Source organism: Mesoplodon mirus (genome assembly GCF_964341445.2).
Source record: "Mesoplodon mirus genome assembly, chromosome: 14".
NCBI lineage: Eukaryota > Metazoa > Chordata > Mammalia > Artiodactyla > Ziphiidae > Mesoplodon > Mesoplodon mirus.
In genome coordinates, this window is record NC_138990.1 from 50,264,779 (window position 1) to 50,290,812 (window position 26,034).

The following is a 26,034-nucleotide window of genomic DNA, read 5'->3' on the forward strand; positions in this document are numbered from 1 at the left end:
AATATCAAAAAAACAACCCAATCCAAATATGGGCAGAGGACTTAGACATTTCTCCAAAGAAGATATCCAGATTGCCAACAAACACATGAAAGGATGCTCAACATCACTAATCATTAGAGAAATGCAAATCAAAACTAAAATGAGATATAGTCTCACACGAGTCAGAATGGCCATCATCAAAATATCTACAAACAATAAATGCTGGAGAGGGTGTGGAGAAAAGGGAACCCTCTTGCACTGTGGGTGGGAATGTAAATCGATACAGCCACTATGGAGAACAGTATGGAGTTTTCTTTAAAAATTAAAAATAGAGCTACCATACGACCGCAGTCCCACTACTAGGCATACCCCGGTGGGATAGGGAGGATGGGAGGGAGACACAAGAGGGAGGAGATATGTGGATATATGTATATGTATAGCTGATTCACTTTCTTATACAGCAGAAACTAACACACCATTGTAAAGCAATTATACTCCAATAAAGATGTTAAAAAAAAAAAAACCTTTGGGCAGCATAAGGACTTAAAGACATATGCATCTGTAAGAGAGAACGTTTTTAAAAGAGGGGAGTTAGTCTTTAATGGGTAGAGTTTCAGCCAGTGAGAATGAAAAAGTTCTGGAGATGGATGGTGATGGTGGTAGCATAAGAATGTGAATGCCGCAAAACTGTAGAGTTAAAAATGGTTAAAATGGTAAGTTTTACGATATATATACTACGAATTTATTCTAGACAATCCATGAGGGAAATGAAGGCAGTCAAGGCTGTTTTCACTAGTCCTTTGCCTCAGGTAATATGGTGGTCAGTCTTCAAGTTGGCTCCAATGATTCTCATCTAGTATTCACTCCTCTGTGTTGTCCCCTCCCACAGTGGATTGGGCTGACCTGGGTAACCCATAGGACAGAGCAGAGGTGACCAGAAATGGTCTTCCAAGGCTAGGTCATAAAAGTTATTGCAACTTCTAATTGGTTCTCCCTTGGATTTCTTGCTCTGGAGGAAGTGAGCTGCCATGTTGTGAGGACATGCAAGCAGTCTATGGAGAGGTCCAGGCATGAGAAACTAAGCCCCCCAGCCAACAGCCAGCATTAACCTGCCAACCAAGTGAGGAACCACCTTGGAAGCAGGTCTCCAGCAGCCCCAGTCATGACAGAGCCTAAGCCAGAACCACCCAGCTAAGCTGCTTCCAAATTCCTGACCCACCGAAAAGTGAGATAATGTTTATAGTTGTTTTAAGCCACTAAGTTTTGGGGTAATCTTACACAGACATTGATAACTAATACAGAGAGCATGCATACCCTTCATCAACTGCCTGAAACTATCATTGTCTTCAGTCATTTATGTATCTCTGTTTGTTCCTGGATTATATCACAGCCACTTAAAGATATTCCTTGACCCCATTTACATAAAGTTGCACTTACCTTTACATGTTTTGAATACCCAACAAGTGACGTAAAAATATTTCCCAAGATTGGAAGGGCATTGCTGAATTTCAGACAGTTAGGGCTAGAAGAGCAATTCCTAACACAATACACCTTGTCAGATAACGTGAATGTTTTTCCTTTTAACACTGTTAGGTGAAATGCTTAAAAACCTGAAGGCAGGCCAGTGTTTTCAATCATTTTACTCCTTAACATGTATGAACCCTCTTTCAATATATTTATATAAAAAAGAGGAGGCAAATAAATAAATAAAGATGCTAACTAACTAAATAGAGCAAGCTAACTGAAGAACTTTGTGAGGGCTAACTTCTTTTCTCTTGGCTCCGTGCGTATACCTACCTAGAATTCTAATCTCTGCATCTGTGAGTCTCCAGTTTCTCAGCCCAAGCTTGATGAGCTGTGGGGCCCCCTTCAGTTGCTCCAGCAGCCTGGCCAAGCTGACTCGTTCATCACTGCACCAGGGCAGCATCAGCACATTTAGCTGTTCCAAGATGTGCAGCCTGTCAACTTGAAGAACCAGAGAGCAATTCAGGAATTGGATCCATCTCAAAATTGATGTGGGAGAAGGAATGATTTTTATCTCTGCAGCCTGCTTAATGTGCAATAAGGATCTACTTGGGTTTTTTGTTAATATTTTTACGGGAAGTGTTCAAGAATATACAAACATACAGAACAGTATAATGAAATTATATGTACTAATAAGCCAACTTTCAACAAACCCTGAATCATGGACACCCTTGCTTCATCGTCATCAAATTCCTTCCCTTCTATATTATTTTGAAGCAAATCTCAGACAGTTAAGTGTCAGGTTTTTTAATTCTAACATAATCACAGTAGCATTATTACACCTTAAAAATCTTATCACTGGGACTTCCCTTGGTGGCACAGTGATTAAGAATCCTCCTGCCAGTGCAGGGGACGCGGGTTCAAGCCCTGGTCCTGGAAGATCCCACATGCCACAGAGCAGCTGGGCCCGTGCTCCACAACTACTGAGCCTGTGCTCTAGAGCCCGTGAGCCACAACTGCTGAGCTCACGTGCCACAACTACTGAAGCCTGAGCTCCACAACAAGAAAAGCCACTGCAATGAGAAGCCCACACACCACAACGAAGCGTGGCCCCCACTCGCTGCAGCTAGAGAAAGCCCACGCACAACAATGAAGACCCAACGCAGCCAAAAATTAATAAATTAATTTTAAAAAATCTTATCACTAACTTAAGCAGATTTGTCTTGAATATCACTTACTCTCAGACACTAGCTCACTAGAAGGAGAAAATCAGGTGGGAGTCTCAGGTGCAGTGAGTATGGGAAAACTGGTAACTCAAAAACCATGGGCCTGTATTCCTCAAGGGCAGTTTAAAGAAGGGCTAAATGACTTACTTAAGGTCCATCTAGTAAGGCATATGTAGATAAAAGACTATTTGAGTATCTGATAATGATGACTATTTGAGTATTTGATTTTGGCTAAGTTGTCAATCGTTTTTTTTTTTTTTTTTTTTGGCCACACAACGCTATATGTAGGATCTTAGTTCCCTGACCAGGAATTGAACCTGCACCGCCCCCTGCAGTGGAAGTGTAGAGTCTTAGCCACTGTACTACCAGGGAAGTCCCTAAATTGTCATTCTTACTTAGTTCATGAAGAGCTTCATTTCCATCCTTTTCCAGATGATTTTCAGATAAATCAAGAATGCTCAGTTTGGCCAAGTTGTGAAGATTCTGAGCTGCAAAAAAAATTTTTTTAATCCAAAACAACAAGACTTTCAGGGAACTATAAATGCATTTTTAAAAATCCTTAGAAGAATTCTGAGTCCTTGTTTTCTTTGTTGATAGTATACAAACCATTATTTGACTTCATTAATTAATTTATTTCAAAAAGTATCTGGATAGGTTTAACCCCCAATTGCCACAACTATGACTGGTGCACAGATATTTCCTTGTTCTAAGTTCTGACTAAAAAATTCACAAAAAGCCTAAAGCATCCGGGAATATAGTTTTTATGTCACTTTAGTAAAGTCACTCCATTTCTCTAAGCCTCAGTGTCTTCATCTTTAGAATAAGGAAGGTGAACTAAATAATCTGTGAGGGTGCTTACAATTCTAAAATGCCCTATCATGAAGGAGAAACAAAGGAACAAAAACCAGATGAGATGAGCTGTTCTTTGTGTACTCAGTTTAGATGATTTTGTTAATGTCATAGTGGTGATACTAATAATAAAAACTTAGAAATTAAAAAAAGACAGATGAGGGGCTTCCTTGGTGGTGCAGTGGTTGAGAGTCCGCCTGCCGATGAAGGGGACATGGGTTCGTGCCCCAGTCCAGGAAGATCCCACATGCCGTGGAGCAACTAGGCCCGTGAGCCATGGCTGCTCAGCCTGCGTGTCCGGAGCCTGTGCTCCGCAGCGGGAGAGGCCACAACAGTGAGAGGCCCGTGTACGGCAAAAAAAAAAAAAAAAAAAAGACATGAGAAAAATAGAAAACAAATAGCAAAATGACTGATGGAAATCTAGTCCTATAAATAATTACATTAAGTGTAAATGGATTAAACACTCCAGTTAAAGAGTTTAATAAGACTAGATTTTTTTTTTAAAGCAAGACCCAACTCCGTCTACAAGACATGTATTTTAATGACAAAGACACAAATATACTGAGGTTAAAATTTGGAAAACTCTATTACATGTAAACATTAATCATAAAATGCCATCACTCTAGCTGATCACTGCTTAATTCTTTTCATTTCAGATATTTATCATGGTTGTTTAATCTAGTTGAAGTTTTTCCTATCAAGACTAATAAGAAAAATCTCCTTTAAAAAATAGTCAATTTTTTAATGAATATATACTCTTATTATAATATTAGCTATTATTATTTTTTATTTTATTTATTTATTATTTTGCAGTACGCGGGCCTCTCACTGCTGTGGCCTCTCCCTTTGCGGAGCACAGGCTCCGGACACCCAGGCTCAGCGGCCATGGCTCACGGGCCCCGCCGCTCCGTGGCATGTGGGATCTTCCCGGACCAGGGCATGAACCCATGTTCCCTGCACTGGCAGGAGGACTCTCAACCACTGTGCCACCAGGGAAGCCTGCTATTATTACTTTTAAGCAATCATATGACCCCTTTTCTTAGAATAAAATATCTTCTGGGATTTGGTTTAAAATAAAAAACCTGCAGAACTCCTCTTAAAAAGGGTACAGCTGCTATTTTCAGTTCTAAACCTTTCTCTCTGCAGGGCAAGTAGAGAAGTAAAGGAGTATGCTCATCATTCTCATGCTTTCCGTTGTTTATCTGGCCTTTTCTAATCCTGGGTTTCTCTAGCTTTTGATTTATGTTGGCATATAAATAGTTTCCTTAGGAAACTTTACAGACCCCTAGCAGTTGTGTATTCTGTTTTTAAAAGGGCTCAACCATCTTTTTTACCAAAATCTAAATTTTAAAAAAATCTGAATCTAGTTTATCCAGAAATATGCAAAGTTTTCTCCATACTTGGTATATGCACACTTTAAGAACTCAAAAGACTCTACTCATATTGATGCACATTAACTCCATCTTAACAGGGCAATAGGTAAGCATTGGAAAGCCTGAAAACATTTAAGGAAATCCTTCTCTCTCTGCTTCTCAATCACTTATTTATCCATTCATCCAAATTTTTATTAAGCAGTTATTATATAACAGAATATGTGCCAAGCTTCAAGCACCTATTTCTTATTTTCTTCCTCTTTACCTTTTCTTAAAATGACATCTTCAATTATCCTGAAATTCTCTCCTATTATTCATCCATAATAAATTTTCATTCCAGTCATGAAAAAGGTCATTAAAAATAAGTTAGATATTACCTAGAAGTCTTTATTATCTTTTCCAATTTCCCTAAAAATTAAATTTCCATTTGAGAGACTTAGCATGCCTTAGTATGAAAATATCACATATTTTCTTACACTATTTTCATAATGCAGGCAGCAGTTACCTAGGGTTTTCACAGCATTTCCTGACAGGCAGCAGGAGACTAATTGGATTTCTTTAAGGTCACAGGGTTCAGCTGACAGAGACTTGACTATGTAATCCATTCCCTCCCCTATATCAGACAAGTGGGTCAAACGAAGTAAACACATCTTTTTCAGATTTGTCAGACCTTCAGCTGCAAAAAAAAAAAAGGAAAGGAAATGCATTAAGACACCAAGTACATAAAGGTATCCTTGCCTTGTATAGACACAGCCAGTGTCAAAGTGTCTTAGCTGTTCTTATTATCAAACTTGTATTAGTAAATATATTAGAGAAAACAAAAATCTGACCTAGTTTTATAGCATCTTCCTCATTCATCTTAATATTATCCAGTATGAGCTTCATAAGGTTCTTCAAATTACCTAAGCTGTCAGTCAGACCACCTGCCAAAGAAAAGGGATTGGACTGTGTTCAGCTGTCATTTACTATATTTCTATTACCAATCAAAAGATTTTAGTTGTCACTATGGGCAAGAAATACTCATGAAATTGACACGAAAATATATTTTTTTTGGTGAGAGATGGGGATCTTCCTTAGCTAAAAGCATGTTTTCAAAATATAATGGAATTACAATAGAAAACAATAGCAGAAAGATAACTGGGAAATCTCCAAACAGTTGGAAATTAAACAACGCACTTCTAAACAAGCATGGATCAAACAGGAAGTCTCAAGGAAAATTAGACAATATTTTGAAAAATACAGAAATAAAAATAAAATATATCAAAATCTCCAGTTAACAGTTACTTAAAGGGAGGTTTAGAGCATTGAATGCTTATATTAGAAATAAGGAAAGTTTTCAAATCAACAACCTAAGCTTACTACTTCAGAAACTAGAGAAGAGCAAAAGAAACCCAATGCAAGACAAAGCAATAAAATAATAAAGATAAGGGCAGAAATCAATAACAAATCACAAACAGAAACAATAGGGAAAAATCAATGGAAATTAAAAGCTATATCTTTGAAAAGATCAATAAAATTGATAAATTTCTAGCAAGACTGACAAAGAAAAAATGAGGAATAACAAATTACCAACATCAGAAATGAAAGGGAAGATATCATTACAGAAATCACAGATGTTAAAAGGATAGAGAATAATATGAACAAATCTACATGCATAAATTTGACAACATAGACAAAATTGCAGAGTTTCTTGAAAGGCACAAACTAGTAAAACTTACCCAACATTACATAAGTAATCTGAATAGTCCTGTATAACTAAGGAAATTGAATTTGTTGTTTAAAATTTTCCAAAAAAGAAAGCTGCAGGCACAGATAATTTAACTTGCAAATTCTACCAAACTTTCAAAGAAGAAATAACACCAATTCTACACAATCATTTCCAGGAAACAGAAATACAGACAACATTTCCCAACTCATTTTATGACACTACCACTAACCAATCTGAAACCCAGACTAAGGGAATAAAACAAAAGAAAACTTCAAACCAATATCACTTATGAAATCCTCAACAAAATATTACCAAGGAGTCCAGCCATATATAAAAAGAATATTATACTACCACCAAATGAGCTTCATACAGGGAATGCAGGACTGGTTTTTTTGTTTGTTTGTTTGTTTTGTTTTGGTTTGGTTTTTTTTGCGGTACGCGGGCCTCTCACTGTTGTGGCCTCTCCCGTTGCGGAGCACAGGCTCCAGACGCGCAGCCCCAGCAGCCATGGCTCACGGGCCCAGCCGCTCTGCGGCATGTGGCATCCTCCTGGACCGGGGCACGAACCCATGTCCCCTGAATTGGCAGGTGGACTCTCAACCACTGCGCCACCAGGGAAGCCCTGCAGGACTGTTTTGATATTTGGAAATCAATCCACATACTTCACTATATTAACAGTCTAACGAAGAAAAACTACATGATCATATAAATTGATACAGCAAAAATGGTTGATACAATCCAATAACCATTCATGATAAAAATCCTCAGCAACCTAGGAATAGAAGGAAACTTCCCCAACCTGATAAAAGCCACCTTCAAAAAAAAACTACAGTTAGCATCACACTTCATGGTGAAAGTCTGAATGCTTACTCCCTAGGATCAGGAACAAGGGAGGATGTTCACTTTTGCCTCTCCTATTCAACACTATACTGCAAGCCATAATCAGTGAAGTAAGGCATGAAAATGAAATAAAAGGAATACAGGGACTTCCCTGGTGGCGCAGTGGTTAAGAATCTGCCTGCCAATGCAGGGGACATGGGTTCGATCCCTGGTCTGGGAAGATCCCACATGCTGCAGAGCAACTGAGCCTGTGCACCACAACTACTGAGCCCACACTCTAGAGCCCACCTGCACACCTAGAACCTGTGCTCTGCAACAAGAGAAGCCATCGCAATGAGAAGGCTGCACACCACAACCAACAGTAGCCCCTGCTCGCTGCAACTAGAGAAAGCCCATGCACAGCAATGAAGACCCAACGCAACCAAAGGTAACTAAATTAATTTATTTTAAAAGATGAATTAATAAAAGGAATACAAAATTGGAAAGGAAGAAATGAAAATAATCTTTTTGGAAGTGACATGAAATAAGTTTATCAAAGGTATAGAGTACAAGATCAACACACAAAAATCAACTGTATTTCTGTAGTAGCAATGAATAATTGGTAACCAAATTTTTTAAAATTACCATTTACAGTAGCTCCAAAAGAATGAAAAAGGTATAAATCTAAAAAACGTATACACAGTCAACATGATGAAAAGTACAAAATGGTGAAAAAAGAAATCAAGGAAAATCTAAACAAATGGAAAGAGAAACCATGGTTATAGATTCAACATAATAACAATGTCAATTCTCCCTAAATTGTTCTATAGATTTAATGTAATTTCAACCAAGATCCCAAGAAAAGTTTTTGACGATATAAACAATGTGATTCTTGGGAATTTCCTGGCAGTCCAATGGTTAGGACTCTGTGATTTCACTGCTAAAGGCTCAGGTTCAAACCCCTGGTTGGGGAACTAAGATCCCACAGGCCATGCGATGCCGCCAAAAAAAAAAAAAAAAAAAAATGTGATTCTAAACTTTATATGGAAGGACAAAGGAACTAGAATATTCTAAAATTATTTTGAAAAAGAAGAAGAAAGTTGGAGAAATAACACTACCCAATTTTATGACTTACTATAAAGTAAAAGTTACTAAGACAATGTAGTATTGGCAAGGGATAGACAAGGGTATTGGCAAATGAAAGATCAATGGAAAATAGTATCCAGAAATACACCCATAAAAGTATAGCCAAAAAATTTGGGCAAAGATACAAAGGCTATTCAAACATGAAAGAATAGCCATTTCAATAAACAGAACAACTGGATATCCATAGGGAAGAAAAATGAACCTTGATCTAAACTTCACACCTTACACAAATGTTAACTCAAAATGGATCATAGATCTAAATGTAAAACATAAAACTTTAAAAGAAAATATAGGAAAAAATCATCATGACCTGGGGTTATGCAAAGAGTTCTTAGACATGACACCAAAAGCATGATTTATAAAGAAAAAAAAATGGACAGCAACAAAATGTAAAACTTTTGTTCTATGAAATACACTGTTAAAGAATGAAAAGACTAGCTACAGATTGGGAGAAAATATTTTCAAATCACTTATCTCACAAAGGACTTGTATCGTGAATATATTTTTAAAAAACACTTAAAACTCAACATTAAGAAAACAAATTGACCCAATTAAAAATGGGTAGGGACTTCCCTGGTGGTCCAGTGGGTAAGACTCCATGCTCCCAATGCAGGGGGCCCAGGTTCGATCCCTGGTCAGGGAACTAGATCCTGCATGCATGCCACAACTAAGAAGTCTGCATGCTGCAACTAAGAGCCCGCATGCCACAACTAAAGATCCCACATGCCACAACGAAGATCCCACGTTCTGCAACTAAGACCCGGCGCAGCCAAAATAAAAATATAAATAAATACTTTTTTTTAAATGGGTAAAAACTTGAAGAGACATTTCACTAAGTTGCAAACAAGCACGTGAAGAATTTTCAACTTTTATTAGCCAACTCTGATGATATAACACTATACACAGAGTTCCAGTTGCTCCACATCCTCATCAGCACTTGGTATTGTCTGGTGTTTTTTTTTTCTTATTGTAAAATGACAAAAAGAGAAAAATAGAAATAATACTAAATGCTTAGCATTAAGTGAGAATGCAGAGCAACTAAAATTCTCATGTATTGCTACTGAAAATGTAAAATGTACAAAGTGGAAAATAGTTTGGAAGTTTCCTAAAAAATTAAACAAGCACTTGTCATATGGCTCAGCAACGCTAATCCTACATATTTACCCAAGTGAATTGAAAACTTATTTTCACATTAAAAACTTTCATAAGAATGTTTATAGTAGTTCTATCTATAATTGCCCAAACTGGAAATAACTGACATGTCTTTCAGTAGTGACTAGATTCTAGCTATAAGAAAAAATAAATGCTGATTGCAAACTCAAATGTCAAAGAGAGCCAGGGAGATGATGTTATTACAAGAAGTAGAACAGATGGGCTTTGTGCCCAACTGGAGATTATGTGTCTTTCCAAAGAGTGTAGGAGCAGATCATGAAGCTCTAGCCAGTTGTTACCAAGTGCAGTTGTCAAATCTATAATTTTCAAGAGGAATAAGAAACCTGTATTTTCACATGATATTTCCCAATTTCAAAATGGTGGCAACTCCTTTAGGGAGAAGAGTCATAGCTAGGGGAGAGAGAAGGGAAGGAGACTTTTCATCATAGATTGTTTTATAATTTGGACCATGTAAATATATTACTCAAAAAATAAATTTAAAATATTAAGAACAAAATATTGGCAAACATTAAAATGAAAAATTTTAATTATATGTAGGTCAAATTCAGCATGTAAGTGACCGGTTTGCAATATCAGCACAAACGAATGGCCATCAAGAGAAGATGGTAAGCCTCCTCACACAGAATGTAGTCTAATAAAGTCTGAGTGACTATCCAGAATCTTATAGAAGGCCTTCCTGCATTTAGTAGCAGGTTGCAAAGCTTATATGTACAAAAGATTCTAGATTCTTAAAATGATAGAAAATGTCCTCTACAGGGTGACAAGTGAGGCAGAGCCAAAACCACTTGTGGATGGAAACGAATCTCAGATTACAATCACGTAGAACAAGGCTCCTTCCAACCCATAGCTTCACAGAACCCAGCAGCCCCTGCTCTGGGCAACAGGACTGATCTACACAGGTGTGGTTGGACTACACAGGTAAGGGAGACACTCACCTTTAGTGTTATTGTGAATCTGGGGGAAATTCCCCTTAACCCAGAAAGATTGACCCCACATGTATGTGTCTGAAGTCTGGAATTTCTTCATGTTCGACAAAAACTGTTCCCAAAATCTTCCTTCAAAATGAATGATACTTGGGTTGGGGCTGGGGCTGGATGTGCTGCAATTTCCTAGATGAGAATCTAGTGACACAGTTAGCCACCAGCTTCTGCAGGTGATTAGTTTATGGTTGGATTTCCTCCCAGACTTCAAAGAAGGAGGGGTGCTACTTGGCAGGAAAGCAGTGAACGTTGGGTCAAGACAGAGATGCTGACAAGAGGGAGGGTTCACAGAAGACAAGCTTAACCTACTATATACAAACACAGACAAACATAGAAACACACACTTTACCGTATATATACTACATAGCTATTCAGTCAGACTACAGAGCTTCAGCTCTGGGAATCCTTCCTAGGGCCTCCCAATCTGACAGCCTTCCCCCGACATGGAAGTCTCTCCCAAGCCCTTCCACTTCCCTTCCAAGTCCTGACACTAGTAGAAACTATTAGAAAATTTCAAGCAAAACAAATAATATCTAATATTTCCACAGTAACTAGCCAGGTTTGATTATAGCGTAAACTGCTGATGTTTACAATACCTGGTAGCTGTTGAGTCTCTAGGTTGTGAATACTTAAGGTGTGCAGGTTTGTCACAGATGTGATATGCCGCTCGTCTTCTAAGGTGAGGGGACTGGCTTCCACTTTGATGGAGTGAATGTTCTTACAGGTGCTGAGGACCGAACTGAGGCTTCCAGCCACGCCGGCACATCTCTTAATGGACAACCTGAGGCTTATAGCAGAGCTGAATATTTTCCCCAGGTATTTGATATCTTGCTTATTCAGCTTGCAGAAATCCCGGAGTGTGACCTCCAATGTCTTGAATTCCTGCTTCCAGTTGAAGAACAAAGACACAGCCCTGCTGGGAATGTAGGTTCCTGAGGACTCTTGCATGTGGATCCTGCTTGCGTCTTCTGCGGTCTTATCCTGCGAAGCCACAGCTCCCCCATACAGGTCTAGTTTAACAAAGTCCAGAGCACTTGCACAATTAGGCAAGTTTTCAAAGAAGTCAAATAAGTAATCAGGGATGTTCTCTGAGTTGATGTGTAGGCTTTTACCATGAAAGAAAGCTTCAAATTCTTCTCTCAGGTTTGATGTGGATATACTCTCACAGAATAAATTGATGCCACACTCTGTAAAGGAGTTGATGTTTATGGCTTTCAGAATTTCTTGCACAGTGGTGCTTTTCACGTTTTGCATAGATTCCTGCCTCCAGAGAGGCCTCTTGGTGACGAAAAGCCCACCGAGGCTGCCATGTTGATACACTGATGCCAGGTGTTTCAGAACAGTCCGGGTGGCTTCGGCAGATGACCCACACGTATACAGGAGCAGGTTGCTGTACTTGGATGTAATGTCTGAAATGGAAACCATTTTCTGCAAGTGACCATTCCCCTTGGTCACCTCTGCTGGCTCTTCAGACGTCAATAAACTGCTGAGTCTGCGTCCTGCTGTGTACTCCTGGAATGATTTATGAAAGAATTTATACTTCGGCTTGAACCGTTGAGCTGTGTATTTACAGAGGAGTCCCGTTGTCAGCAGGACATCCTCATTCACACTGGACAAGTCGTCCCATTCAAAATCAAACCTGTGGGAGAACATGCCCTCCAGAGCTAGGTCTCCACAGTGGTCCAGGCTCCGAGTGACCTCACTTGGAGCCACCCCTTTACGTTTGTGCTTGTTTTTATTTACTAGCAGATCGTAGAAGGCACAGAACAGTGTGGTTTGTGTGTTAGAGTGGAACTCACTTTTCCCCATCTGGATTGCACAAGTGATGACCACAAAGAGAGGGGTCTTCATCAGATTCCTCAAGCACCTGGATTTCTGAATTTGGAGCAACAAGCCTTCAGCAAGCTCCTTTATCAGCACTTCCCGGATGAGAGCCTGGGCACTGTCCTCAGTCATGTCCCCCACCTCGGTAATCAGCGCACCAAACTGCCTGATGTACCTCAGGCACTCCGTGGTGGTGGTGACGATGACCATATTCTTGAAGCGGTGGTTTTCCTTTATTAGGGCTTCGATTTCTGGGCAGTTCTGGGCCTTGAATTCATTGTAGCCATCAAGGAGAAAAAGAACCCTCTGCCGTAGCTTCAGTAGCATGGCCATGAAAGTCTGCTTCCTGATTGTGTCAGGTATATCCAAGAGTTGGTCACACAGGGTTTCGAAGAGTCCACCCTGGGCTCTGCTCAGACGGAGAAATAAAACTAATTTGAACTTGGTCAGAGCCTGGCAGTCTCCAGAGGCCCAGAGCATGGCGATTCGCTGCAGCAGAGTGGACTTCCCTTTGCCCGATTCCCCTTCGATGATGCAGGGGCTCTGAAGAGTGTCCAGCAGGCCACTCAGGGTCAGCTGCTCCAGACGGTGATGGTGTTGGTCCTTCCTCCATAGAACCGGTTCTGTGAAGGTGCTTTTCAAATTAAAAATAATGTCAATATCTTCACCCAGTGGATAGTAGTTCAGAAAAGATGGGGTATGGTATAAGTCCTTTAAATCCTGAGCCAAACCATCTAAGTCTTCTTCTGACATCTGATGAAAAAGACCTGTTAGAGAAGAGGTGAAGTTGAACAGGATCCAATTCTGTGTCTCCCCAGAAACTAGAGTTCAGGAGGAGGAAGGAGGAGTGAGGCTGAGAATCTTCCCTTGGTGACTTTCATTTCCTTCCCCAGTTCTGAGCTGGCAGAAAGGGTTCCAGATATTTACTCCTGCTTTTCCCTGTTACCCTTTACCCTACTTGCCCTTTTGCCTTGTTTCTTCCTTTCCACCACCAAATTTTGTAGCAGCTGACTGGAAAGGAGAGGAGCCGGTGTTTGGGTTAAGGAAAGTGCATGAGAATAGTGGGGATACGGTTGAGAATGATGGTCAGGGGTAACTTTCAGCCAATCAAGCCTTAACCTTGATTAAAATCTGTCAGGAAATAATTGACTAATTTAAAGAAAGAAAAACTAAATTAATATTTCATGAAAAGCAGAATCATGCATCTTTAGTCAGTCAGGCTCTCTTTACCATGGTGCTTGGATTACAGAGTAGGTAGTCTGGGGGCCCCTTGTCCACAGATGGTCCTCATCAGACTAAGGAATGTTGTAAACTACTATTGCACTGCTGCATTGACTTCTTAAGTGCCTTCATTGTCCAGTTTGATTCTGAAGTCAGACTATGCTAAATCATTTATTCCCTTACCCTGGAGTTACTTATTTGGCGTCACCATCAAGTGACCTAGTGGGAGTTTTTTGTTTTGTTTTGTTTTCCTGAGAGTGTCTGAGCTTTTCCTCAACCTAACCAAAGCCCAGTGCCCAGTGATATGAGAGCACTGGAGGGAGGAGAGCAGAGGCTCTGTCATGGGGATTATGGATCTTCTTCATGATTTATTCTATTTGTAGAACAGCTAAAAGCAAACTGATACTTACTAAGTCCATGCAAGTCCTGAAACAGAGGGTAGTTCCACTTTTCAAGGGATTTAAGGAAGAGGTTACAGGCTTCTGAACCCTTCTTCAAAATCATGTGAATGATCCCTCTCGCAGCATCCTGCTCGACCTTCTCACAGCAAATGATGTTTACTTCTTCGTGATTCAGAACATTCCATACAAATAGCTCATCCGAAATTTGCTTTATAACAGTCACTCCCATCCTTTGAATGAGAATTTGACTGTTCTCCTTTATGAAATTCACTGAGGGGATGGGGGAGAAATATACATATTTATTCATTTATACAAAATGTGCATATCAGCATTATGTTGCCAGGGCATTAGGTTCATGCTTTTTTTTTTTTCCTTTGGACCTATCTTGAGTTATGGAGATGCCAAATGCTTGAATTCCAGGCCCTCAAGAAAAGCTCTGTAAAGACCCTCATTCCTAACCCCAGAGTCCTTGGTGAGCAAGACGTTTTTTCTTTGATAACAAAGTAAAGTGAGCAATCTTGTCCTTGATATAAAAGCGACCCCACTAAGGTAATAGGGGTAAGACGATGCGCTTTCAAGTAGGGAGACTGGCGTACGATCTGCAATTTGCTACCATCTGTATAACCTTGGCAAGTTGCTAAACCTCTTTGAGCCTATTTCAATGCTGTGCTGCTAAATGTTGAACACACTGCCTCTCTGGGGGTAAAGGCCTGAATTCATAGCACGTACCAATCTGCATGTTATAAACATTCCCACTGAGGCCAAATTCAAGCTAACAATGTATGTCAACTGGCTAACAAAAATCATAAAAATTCAACAGTGAGTTCTCACAAAACAGTAAGAACCAGCTGTAGTACACCACTGGTTCCTTGTCTGTACAATGGAGTTGAGAACAGTATTTTACTTATGAAGTTGTAATGAGAACTCATGTATAGTATTTCATACAAAGTAATAGCTCAATAAATGTTAGCTACTATTTTTAGCCATTATTCTGCTGTCAACACTCAAAGGAGTAGCACATTTTATCTCCCATTGAATTTGGTATTTTCTGAAGAGTATCACTGCAAAATAGTCATCTGTATTCAGTTTAAGCTCTCTCACCTCTCACAGTGAGGTTCCCTGACGAAGCTGTCTCGTTTCTGTGTCTGCCTTGCCAAGATCTAACTCTCCCAGGCAGTCCATGCCAGCTCGGAGAAGTGCCTCCCTGGTATTGTACTCTCAGACACTGTCTGCACTACTTTTCCTCTTGGGCTAGGCTGCTCCTGGTTTTCAAATCTTTCTTGACTCATCCAAATGGATATCTCCTCCCAAAGACCCTGAGGCATCTCTGGTCTGAATTACACCATCAGGCACTCAGACCCCCAGGATCCTACCCCAGGTCCCCTTTCTCTCTGTCCCATGCAGATCTCTACTGCTAACCTCAGCTGGAATGTTACCACATCCCTGTCTACATGGCCGGTCAGCGAGTCTCTCTCTCTCTCCCTCTGGGGTCTCATCTCTTTTCTTGGCTTCTAAATCCTCCCTATGGAGACAACCTCTAAGTCTGATTCTAGTCACTTAGAAAGGCCTAGAGACCACCGCAAGATCACAGGACTAGCCTTTTGGAGGTGACATTTCTTCAGCTGTAAAATTAAGATATTGATACTTTAACTCCTTAAAAGGCTCATGAAAAAGACTGAATAAAGTCACATAAGGCACAGACATAAAAATATTTTAAAATTTGAAAAGTGTGCTGCTATGTAACTGTAAGATGTTCTTATTACTAGCCATGGTATCTCCCTGAGTGTGGACTACCATACTCTTCTCTTATCAAGTAGTTAAGTGAAAACCATGCTCTTTATTCATTCAGTATTCATTCTTAGCAGAATACCTCTGTTTAGACTAGTGCTGTACACTAGAATTTTCTGAGATGATAAACATGTTCTATATTTGCTCTGTCCAGTAGTGGAGCCATTAGTCACATGTGGCTATTGAGCACTTGAAATGTGGCTAGCGTGACTGTGTGACTGAATTTTAAATTTTATTTAGTTTTTATTTAAATTACTGTGCGACTGAATTTTAAATTTTATTTAGTTTTTGTTTATTTAAATTCACATTAAATAGACACATATAACTACTTACTAGTAACTGCACTGGATAGCATAGTCTACACCCAGTCATCAAAGTGGAAAGAGTTACATTTTGGTCACCACTTAGATCTACTCCATGTTTCTTCACAATGATCTTGACAGATCTCTCTGCTGTCTGACCAGGAGGGTAAGCCCGAGTAGGTGATGGCAGGAGACCAATATTTTTTTCTTTTCAACCATAAAAACCAGAGAGTTTAATGAAAAGGAAGCTTGTATAAAAGAACATTCATGTTCAATAGGCAAAAAAATAGACATATCATTGAAGAAATTAGGGGCAACAAATTGGACTAAGGGGAAAAACCCTTTCAGGTAATATAGGAAATATAAATGTACTTTTTTGATTCTTGAATAAAATCTTAATGTATTACAATATTCTCAGCATATAAGAAAATTCCAACAGGAGATAATTTCTAGTGGAACAGAGCTGAACTTTCCTTCTTCTGAAGGGACTCAGATTTGAATTGCTGACTTGATGAAAAGATAGATCATGTAATATTCTTCCTGAGTGCATCTTCAGGACTGACAAAGAGATCAGAAAGAATAGCGTCTTTATTCAATTACTGTTACAAATAGGAGATGTGTTCTGGAAACACCCACAGAAATAAAAACACAATTAACATAATGAGATGTCATTTTGCACCTACCAATTATTTATATTTTATTTGTGTTATCATTTTTCACATAAATATTGTTTATTGTCTATTTTACCCTTATTCCACCTTCTCCCTGTACCCTCCATTCCTGAATTACACTCGCAAATATACACCATATTGTAAGCGCTGTGAGAACAAAAAGCATGCTTTGTTTTGATATTATACCCCCAGGGCCTAGAACTGTGGTTAATTAAGTAACGTTTGTTGAATAAATGAATTTGGTACAGATTAAAATGAAAAACCTCACCATGATGAAAAAGTGGTGAGAAAGCATTTACCATTAGAACTATTGGATAGTGCTGCAATGAACATTGGGGTGATATATGTATACGTATAACTGATTTACCTTGCCGTACAGCAGAAACCAACACAACATTGCAAATCAACTACACTCCAATAAAAATTTTTAAAAAATAAAGTGTTTGGAATAGTAAAAAACACAAACAAACAAACAAACAAAAGACCTATTGGATAGTTTGGGCTTATATTCTTAGTCATCTAGGATCACATTCTTGCAAGAGTTAAACATGCAACCTAGACCTTGAACATGGTACCTTTTATTTAATGTTCCTTAAACAAATCAGTATCCCCCAAATTTGTATATTATTTCAGATTTTCCTGAGGTTTTAGGACAATGTATGTGTTTTATCTCACATAAGTCCCAAATTATTTAGAACTGATTACTAATAACAAAACCTTTCAAAGTATGTGACAATGTACCAGGAAACAGGAAATTCCCAGAAGCCATCTTTCAAACCCAGGATCTAGCCTCCCATGACGTCAGGGGACCAATATTTTAAAACGATCACTCTCTGTGAAAGTCCTAGCTTATCTGTGGTTCTGCCATTTAACACGGGCCACCATGTTTATAACTGAATTCTCAGAACCACAGAAAAATATTTGATGGGCATTCCATATATCAGTATAACTGATCAGAGGAAGGCATGAATTGATTTTCTGCTCAATATCACCCGTATTTGGAAACACACTCTACAATCACGCAGATTTGATTTCTAGTATACTTACTTGTTCTGAATAAAAGCTTTCCAGCTTTCTATATCTCAATAGACAATATTAGTTCCAAATGGAGAAGTCAAAGATGACTCCAATACTGTCCTCTTCTTTCTGTAAAATGGCTCCTCATTCTGTAAAACTAACAAAACAGAAACTATCAGGACAGCAACCATTGTCACTTTTGTATTTATTTATTTTTCCCACACCAAAAAGGACGCACTATACATAATGTTTGACATGGTTTTTTTTCATTTAGTATATTTTTGAGACCTTTCTATATCAGTTAAGTAGTAAACTGCCTTATTTTAAAAATCAATTTCATTGATGTAAAACTTACATGCAATAAAATACAAGGAGCTTTGACAAGTGTACACACCCAAGTCAGTAATACCCCAGTCAAGATTTAGAATATTCCCATCACTGCAGAAAGTTCCCTTGTGCCCCTTTATAATTCATTCCTCCTAGTCCCCATCAAAGTAACCACTGATCGGATTTCTTTAACTATAAATTACTTTTGCCTGTTCTAGAAATTCATGTAAATGGACAAATGTAGGGGGTACTCTTGTGTCTGGCTCCTTTCACTTAGTATCATGCTGTTGAGATTCTCCTTGCTGTTTGCAGGAATTGGTAGTTCAGTCGTTTTTAATGGCTGAGCAGTATTCCATTGTAGGAACAGATCAATTTACCTATTAATTCTCCTGTTGATGGACATTTTGTTTGTGTCCAGTTTTTGGCTATCATGAATGAAGCTTCTATCAACATTCCTTTGTGGACATACGTTTTCATTTCTATTGGGTGAGAATCTAGAAGTGGAATTTCTAGGTCATATGGTGAGTGTATGTTAATTTTATAGACGGTACCAAATTGTTTTTCAAAGTGGTCATACCATTTTACATGCTTACCAGGAGATAAAATCAACAGTTCCAGTGGTTCCAAATCCTCAGCAGCACTTGGCATTATCCGTCTTTTTAATTTTAGCCATTCTAATGAATGGGTAGTGTTATCTCATTTTGTAATATCAATTTTCATTTCTTGATGACTAGTGATGTTGAGCATCTTTTCATGTACTTTATTGTTTATTCATAAACCTTTTGTGAAGTATCTGTACAAATCTTTTGCCCATTTTACAAATTGGGTTGTCTTTTTATTATTGACTTTCAAGAGTTCTTCATAGATTCTGAATACAAATTTTTTGTCAAATACATGTATTATAAATATTTTTTACTCATCTGTGGTTGTTTTGATTGTGCCTAGGATTTAATTTACAGAGATAACTGAGTGACAAAATGAAGACGTCAATGCCAATGAAAAATGTTTTATTATGATTCGCAAGAGAAGGAGGGCCTGCCGTGCCACACAGGACCACATGGGGCCTCATGGGGAAGTACCAGAGTTGATCCGGAGGCAGAAGGAGCAAAGGAGAAAGCTTAGCCCAGAGCCTCTATACAGTTTTCACAGGAAGAAACAGGTGATGCAGGGTAGGCAAGTTGAGCAAGTTTAGGATTGGATAGTTTGAATAATTTCAGTAGACTCTGGGCTATAAGGGTGGCCTGGGAGTGATTTAGGGCAGGGGAAATATTGGCTTGATGTGTGAGAGTTTGATAAAGTTGGTGGTTGAAGATACGGTCTTTGGATTCATTTTTTTGCATATGAAAGGCACACTCACAGGCAAGTTTTTTGCTATCCCTAGGAATTAGCTAGCCTTGGTATGGGCAGTCTCTTTTGGCCAGCAAAGCCCCCAAGGTATCAAAGCATCATAAAATATAGAAAATAAAAAACATGATTAATACAATGGTTTGCCTTTTTTTCTTTGCGTCTTTTGAAAAGCAAAACATTTTTATTTTTATGAAGCTCAACTTATTAATGTTTTCTTCTTTGATTCATGCTATTTGTGTCCTCTTGACAAAATCATTGTTACCCTGAGCCACAAAGATTTTCACCTAAGTTTTCTTTTAGAGGTTTTATAATATTAGCTTTTACATTTAGGTCATTGATCCATTTTGAGATACTTTTTTGTTTATGATGTGAGATAAGGAGTTGAGGTTCACTTTTTTTCCATAGGGATGTACCGTTTTTCCATCATGATTGGTTGAAAAGAATATCTTTTACCCACTGAACTTGTGAACATATTTCTGGACTCTATTCTCTTCCACTGATTTATGCCTGTCCTTAGGCCAATATCACACTGTCTTGATTACCGTATCCTTATAATAAGCCTTGAAATAGAGTAGTGTAAATCCTTCAGTTTTGTTCTTTTTGAGAATTGTTTGCATTCCCATATAAATTTTATTTTATTTTTATTTAACTTAATTTAATTTTATTTATTTTTGGCCATACCACACAGCTTGTGGGATTTTAGTTCCCTGACCAGGGATTGAACCCCAGCCCTCAGCAGTGAAAGCACAGAGTTCTAACCACTGGACCGCCAGGAAATTCCCTTTATTTAATTAAATTAATTAATTTATTTATTTTTTAGCATGACGTATTAGGGCAGTTTATTACACAGCAAAAGCAACCAGCACAATGAACAACAGGAAATGGTGGCAAACATTAATATTGATGCAGCTTCTAAATCACATAAGCCCTAGAATCGAACCTCCTGCTTTCCGAGGTATGAATGCCACAGAGTGTCACAGTTCAACCCTTCTGCCAACATTTAGAGTTCTCTCTCCTCAGAGCCTGGTGTATTTCAATTCTCTGCTAGGTTTCCTGTCTAACTTCTAGATCAAGAAAGTTTGAATAAACTTTAGATAAACACTTAAAATTATTTCCTGGAAGTTCACCAAACCGAACATGTGAATCCTCCCCAGTCTGCACAATTGAAAACAAGTTATATAATTTCTGTTTCTCAGGGCAGTAGGGCTGTGCAAGACACAGAACACCGGGACTGCTGCCTGTCCTCTGGAATCACATTTTATTTATTTTTTAAATATTTTAATTTTATTGGAGTATAGTTGATTTACAATGTTGTGTTAATTTCAGGTGTACAGCTAAGTGATTTAGTTATACATGTACATATATTCATTCTTTTTTAGATTCTTTTCTCTTATAGCTTATCACAGAATACTAAGTAGAGTTCCCTGTGCTATACAGTGGGTCCTTGTTGGTTATCTGTCTTATATATAGTAGTGTGTGTGTGTACATCCCATGCTCCTGGTTTATCCTTCCCCTACAACGTTTCCCCTTTGGTAACCATAAGTTTGTTTCTGATATCTGTAAGTCAGTTTCTGTTTTGTAAATAAGTTCATCTGTATCTTTTTTTAAAAATTAGAGAACGGACATGGGGACACGGCAGGGAAAGGGGAGGGTGGGACGAATTGGGAGATTAGGATTGACATATATACACTACCATGTGTAAAATAGATAGCTAGCGGGAACATTCTATAAAGCACAGGAAGCTCAACTCGGTGCTCTGTGACTTCCTAGATGGGTGGGATGGGGGTGGGGAGGGAGGTCCACGAGGGAGGGGATATAGGTATACATATAGCTGATTCACTTCATTGTACAGCAGAAACTAACACAACATTGTAAAGCAATTATACTCCAATAAAAAAAAATTAGATTCCACATATGAGTGATATCATACGATGTTTGTCTTTCTCTGTCTGACTTACTTCATTTACTATGATAATCTCTAGATCCATCCATGTTGCTGTAAATGGCATTATTTCATTCTTTTTTATGGTGGGGTAATATTCCATTGTATATAAGTACCACATCTTCTTTATCCATTCCTCTGTCGATGGACATTTACATATAAATTTTAAAATTAGTTTATTAATTTCTGTTTTTAAAAGAAGATTTTTTGCCTTCTGCTTTCTGGCCGGGCATGTAAAGAAGTCATTACTCCATCCTAATGTCAAGTTAAAAGCTGAATAAACTGAACATGAACAACTCTTCTTAGATCTATCAGAGAATTGAGGTAGGGCAAACTGCTACCGCAAAATTGAAGACGCAGTCAGGCAGATACAGAATTGCAAACTTACTGGAGCAGAAACCTCAGAGGATCTCATAACCAGGTAGGAAACCCTAAACTGTAATTGATGAATTTCTAGAGGATCAGTGTGGACAAGTCTGTGAGTTAAAAACTCCAAGAGGATCCAGTCTTAGCAAAGTCCCTATGCTTTTGTGAGTTTTACCTCCAGGAGCACTACCAGGTTCTTATAGTGTAGATCAGAGAAAAATCTCTTGCTTCCAGTAAAGGGAGGGGAAAAGTAGCCATTTTGAATTATGCCCAGAGCATTCTATTCTTCCTAAAAAGTCCTGCCCTCAACATCAATTATTTTACCAGAGCCTCACCTACTGAGATATTAACAGAGCTTAGCTGACCTGGGGGAAGGGAAATACCCAGCTCCAGCCTCCTCTAGGAGGAGGACTATTTTATTTATTTATTTTACTACAGAGACATTTAAGAGCCATTACAATCAATACCAAAGAAACAAGAGCATGGACACTATTTCAAGTTCTGGAACATAATGTGAAATAGAATATTTATGAATTTCTGCTAAACCTACTATCATGTTTAAGACTTTCAATAAGATTTTTTTTCTGTTGCTTCATGTGAAAAAAACTTTTTTTAACATCTTTATTGGAGTATAATTGCTTTACAATGGTGTATTAGTTTCTGCTTTATAACAAACTGAATCAGTCATACATATACATCTGTTCCCCCATCCCTTCCCTCTTGTGTCTCCCTCCCTCCCACCCTCCCTATCCCACCCCTCTAGGTGGTCACAAAGCACCAAGCTGATCTCCCTGTGCTATGAGGCTGCTTCCCACTAGCTATCTATTTTACGTTTGGTAGTGTATATATGTCCATGCCACTCTCTCGCTTTGTCACAGCTTACCCTTGCCCCTCCCCATATCCTCAAGTCCATTCTCTAGTAGGTCTGTGTCTTTATTCCCCTCTTACCCCTAGGTTCTTCATGACCATTTTTTTTCCCTTAGACTCCATATATATGTGTTAGAATAAGGTATTTGTTTTTCTCTTTCTGACTTACTTCACTCTGTATGAGAGACTCTAGGTCCATCCACCTCACTACAAATAACTCAATTACGTTTCTTTTTATGGCTGAATAATATTCCATTCAACCTAAGTGAAAAAAACTTTTTGAAATTAAAATTTTAAAGAAGTGTTCTTCATTCAACTATGATCAAAGATATATTAACAATTCTGGCAAGACTCCATTGAACACAAATACACAAAATGATCAATTTGCTAAAGTCATTGACAAAGGTACAGAAGGTAAGGCTTGAGAAGGGATTTTATTATTCATTACTATCCTGGACTGATATGTTGATATAGGTTTTTCCTTTTTTTGTACCTCAATATTTACTCTGTTTGTATGTTTTTACTGCCACGATTACATACACAAAATTCAATAAAAGAAAACTGTCACTACTAAAACAACAACAGGATTAAAAAATGGGCAAAGAACTTGAATAGACATTTCTTCAAAGAAGATATACAAATGGCCAAAAAGCATATGAAAAGATGCTCAATATCACTAATCACTAGGGAAATGCAAATCAAAACCAAAATGAGATACCACTTGAACCTATTAGAACTGCTACTATTAAAAATGAAAACAAAAACAGAAAATAACAAGTGTTGGTAAGGATATGGAGAAATTGGAACCCTTGTGCACTTTGGTAGGAACGTAAAATGGTGCAGCTGTAATGGAAAACAGTATGGTGGTTCTTCAGAAAATTAAAAATAGAATCACTATATGATCTAGCAATTCCACTGGGTATATATCCAAAAAAAATGAAAGCAAGGTCTCATTGAAAGTTGTACACCCATATTCATAGCAATATTATATTATGATAGCCAAGAGACAGAAGCAACCCATGTGTTAATTGATGGATGAATGGATAAACAAAATGTGGTATAAACACAAAATGGAATATTATTGAGCCTTAAAAAGGAAGGAAATCCTCCAGCAATCCCACTCCTGGGCATATATCCAGAGAAAATGCTAATTTGAAAAGATACGTGCACCCCAGTGTTCACAGCAGCACTATTCACAATAGCCAAGACATGGAAGTGAACTAAACGTCAATTGACAGATTAATGGATAAAGAAGATGTGGTACATATATAAAATGGAATATTACTCAGACATAAAAAAGAATGAAATAATGCCATTTGCAGCAACATGGATGTACCTAAAGATTATCCTGTTGCAAGGAAAGGAAGGCAATCCTGTCACAAGCGGCAGTATGGATGAAACTTGAGGACATGATGCTAAGTGAAATAACTAGTCATAAAAAGATGAAAACTGTATGCTTTAACTTATGTGAAATATCTAGAGTAGCCAAATTCATAGAAACAGAAAGTAGAATGGTAGTTGCCAGGGGCTGTGGGGGGGGAAAATGGAGAATTGTTGCTTAACAGATACAGTTTCAATTTTGCAATACACAAAAGTTCTGGAGATTGTACAACAGTGTGAATATACATAACCGCTACTGAACTGTACACTTAAAAATGATTAAGATGGGGGAGTTTCCTGGCGGTCCAGTGGTTAAGACTCCACGCTTCCACAGCAGAGGGCATGGGTTTAGGGAACTAAGATCCTGCAAGCCGTGTGGCCGAGCCAAAAAAATAAACAAATAAGTAAAATAAAATCCAATGTCTAATTTTTAAAAAATGGTTAAGATGGTAAATTTCATGTTACATGTGTTTTACCACATTAAATTAATTGTCACTGTCTGAGTTTCCTTTTTGGCCATTACTATCATTAATCTTGTTGTATGGCTATTATTGAAAATTAAATTATATGAAGGAGGGAGTTGTACAAAATGATTTGTTTAAATGTCAAATATGCTAGGTACACCCAGCTAAGATACAAATAGTCATGCTCTTAGGGCCAAACTTTTCATCACTGGACAAATAAATGAGATTAAAATGGAACTTAGATGGCTAATGGATGGGGCACCAAAGAACTGGGCCCCAGTGTCTATGTGTAAGGAGCCAGAGGATCTGAGACCCTCAGAGATGAGAGAAGCAAGAAAAGCTGTCAAAGGAAGAAAGAGTTTCTTTGAGGGCAGTTTTTCAAACTAGTGAACTCATTAGCAGGTCATGATATCAACTGAAGTGTGTTACAATTCGAATAATTTAAAAAATGAAATAGAATTAAAACTATCAGAATGTACTGTATTTTTTCAGGAAAGTTTCATTTCAGTGATTTGTATATCCTGGTACTGGGTAGTGATGTCTTACTTCTTATTGTGAGTTGAAGTCAGTAAAAGTTTGAAGGTCAGTGTTGTAGGGGGGATCCCATGGAGGGATTCAATTCTGCCTGTAAGAGGTGACTTTTGAATTGTTCTTAAAGGAAACCAAAGTTCACCAGGCAGTAAAGGGGAAAGGCTATTTCTTGGCAGAGGAAGCAGCATAGGGAAGGAGCCATGGGGGAAAGAGCCTGAAAACACGGATTGAGACAACTCATGAGTGTGAGCAAGGGCCTATTTTCATGCCAGGACTGAGTTCAAATTCCAGCTCTAGCCCTGACAGGCTGGGAGTCCTCAACCAAGGGATAGTGACCGGCACACAGAAAGGATAGCAGCTACTGTAGTTTCTTCCCTCCCTTCCTAGACACCTCCCAGAAAAAAAAGGGTGGGTCTGGGAGGAATCAGTCCTCCACTGACTAGGTTAGAGTTTAAGTGAGAACAGAAAAAAGAGGAAGAAGATAGAGGAAGGGGCCAAGAAGTTTTTTATATTCACATGTAAAGAGAATAAACTAGTCCCAGAGTTAGCCATCCAGTCACTTCGTCCTTTAAAATGATTAACTAAAACTTTACGTGGATCATCAGGCAGGAATCTCAGCTGATTCTGAAGATGCTAAAAATTCATATTCAGTTTGGATACTGAATAGTCTTCCTACCCACAGAGAAATCTGTGACTACATCAGGAAACCTACTCAGAGATAGTCAACTACTTATTTGTCGCTCTCAAGAAGAAAATCTGCCTGTAGTCCGAAGCTCGGGTCGTCTATTCTGTTACCCATTGGCATAAAGAATAAGGCTCTGACCAGTTTGCTCCCCTGGACCCTGGCTATTGCTCTGAACACCCCCCAG

At 38.5% G+C, this 26,034-nt stretch overlaps 1 protein-coding gene across 1 annotated transcript in view; it reads right to left on the reverse strand.

The window, feature by feature from the left end:
• The window catches only part of NLRC4 (NLR family CARD domain containing 4), a gene marked incomplete at its 5' end in the record, with an annotated part of 47,663 nt that overhangs the window by 16,529 nt on the left and 5,100 nt on the right, over positions 1-26,034 (reverse strand). The window contains 6 exons of the mRNA XM_082642990.1: positions 1,777-1,944; positions 3,065-3,157; positions 5,397-5,567; positions 5,722-5,814; positions 11,314-13,308; positions 14,173-14,433. Of these exons, the coding sequence (XP_082499116.1) occupies positions 1,777-1,944; positions 3,065-3,157; positions 5,397-5,567; positions 5,722-5,814; positions 11,314-13,308; positions 14,173-14,433 (2,781 nt within the window). The remainder of the gene's footprint in view (positions 1-1,776; positions 1,945-3,064; positions 3,158-5,396; positions 5,568-5,721; positions 5,815-11,313; positions 13,309-14,172; positions 14,434-26,034) is intronic.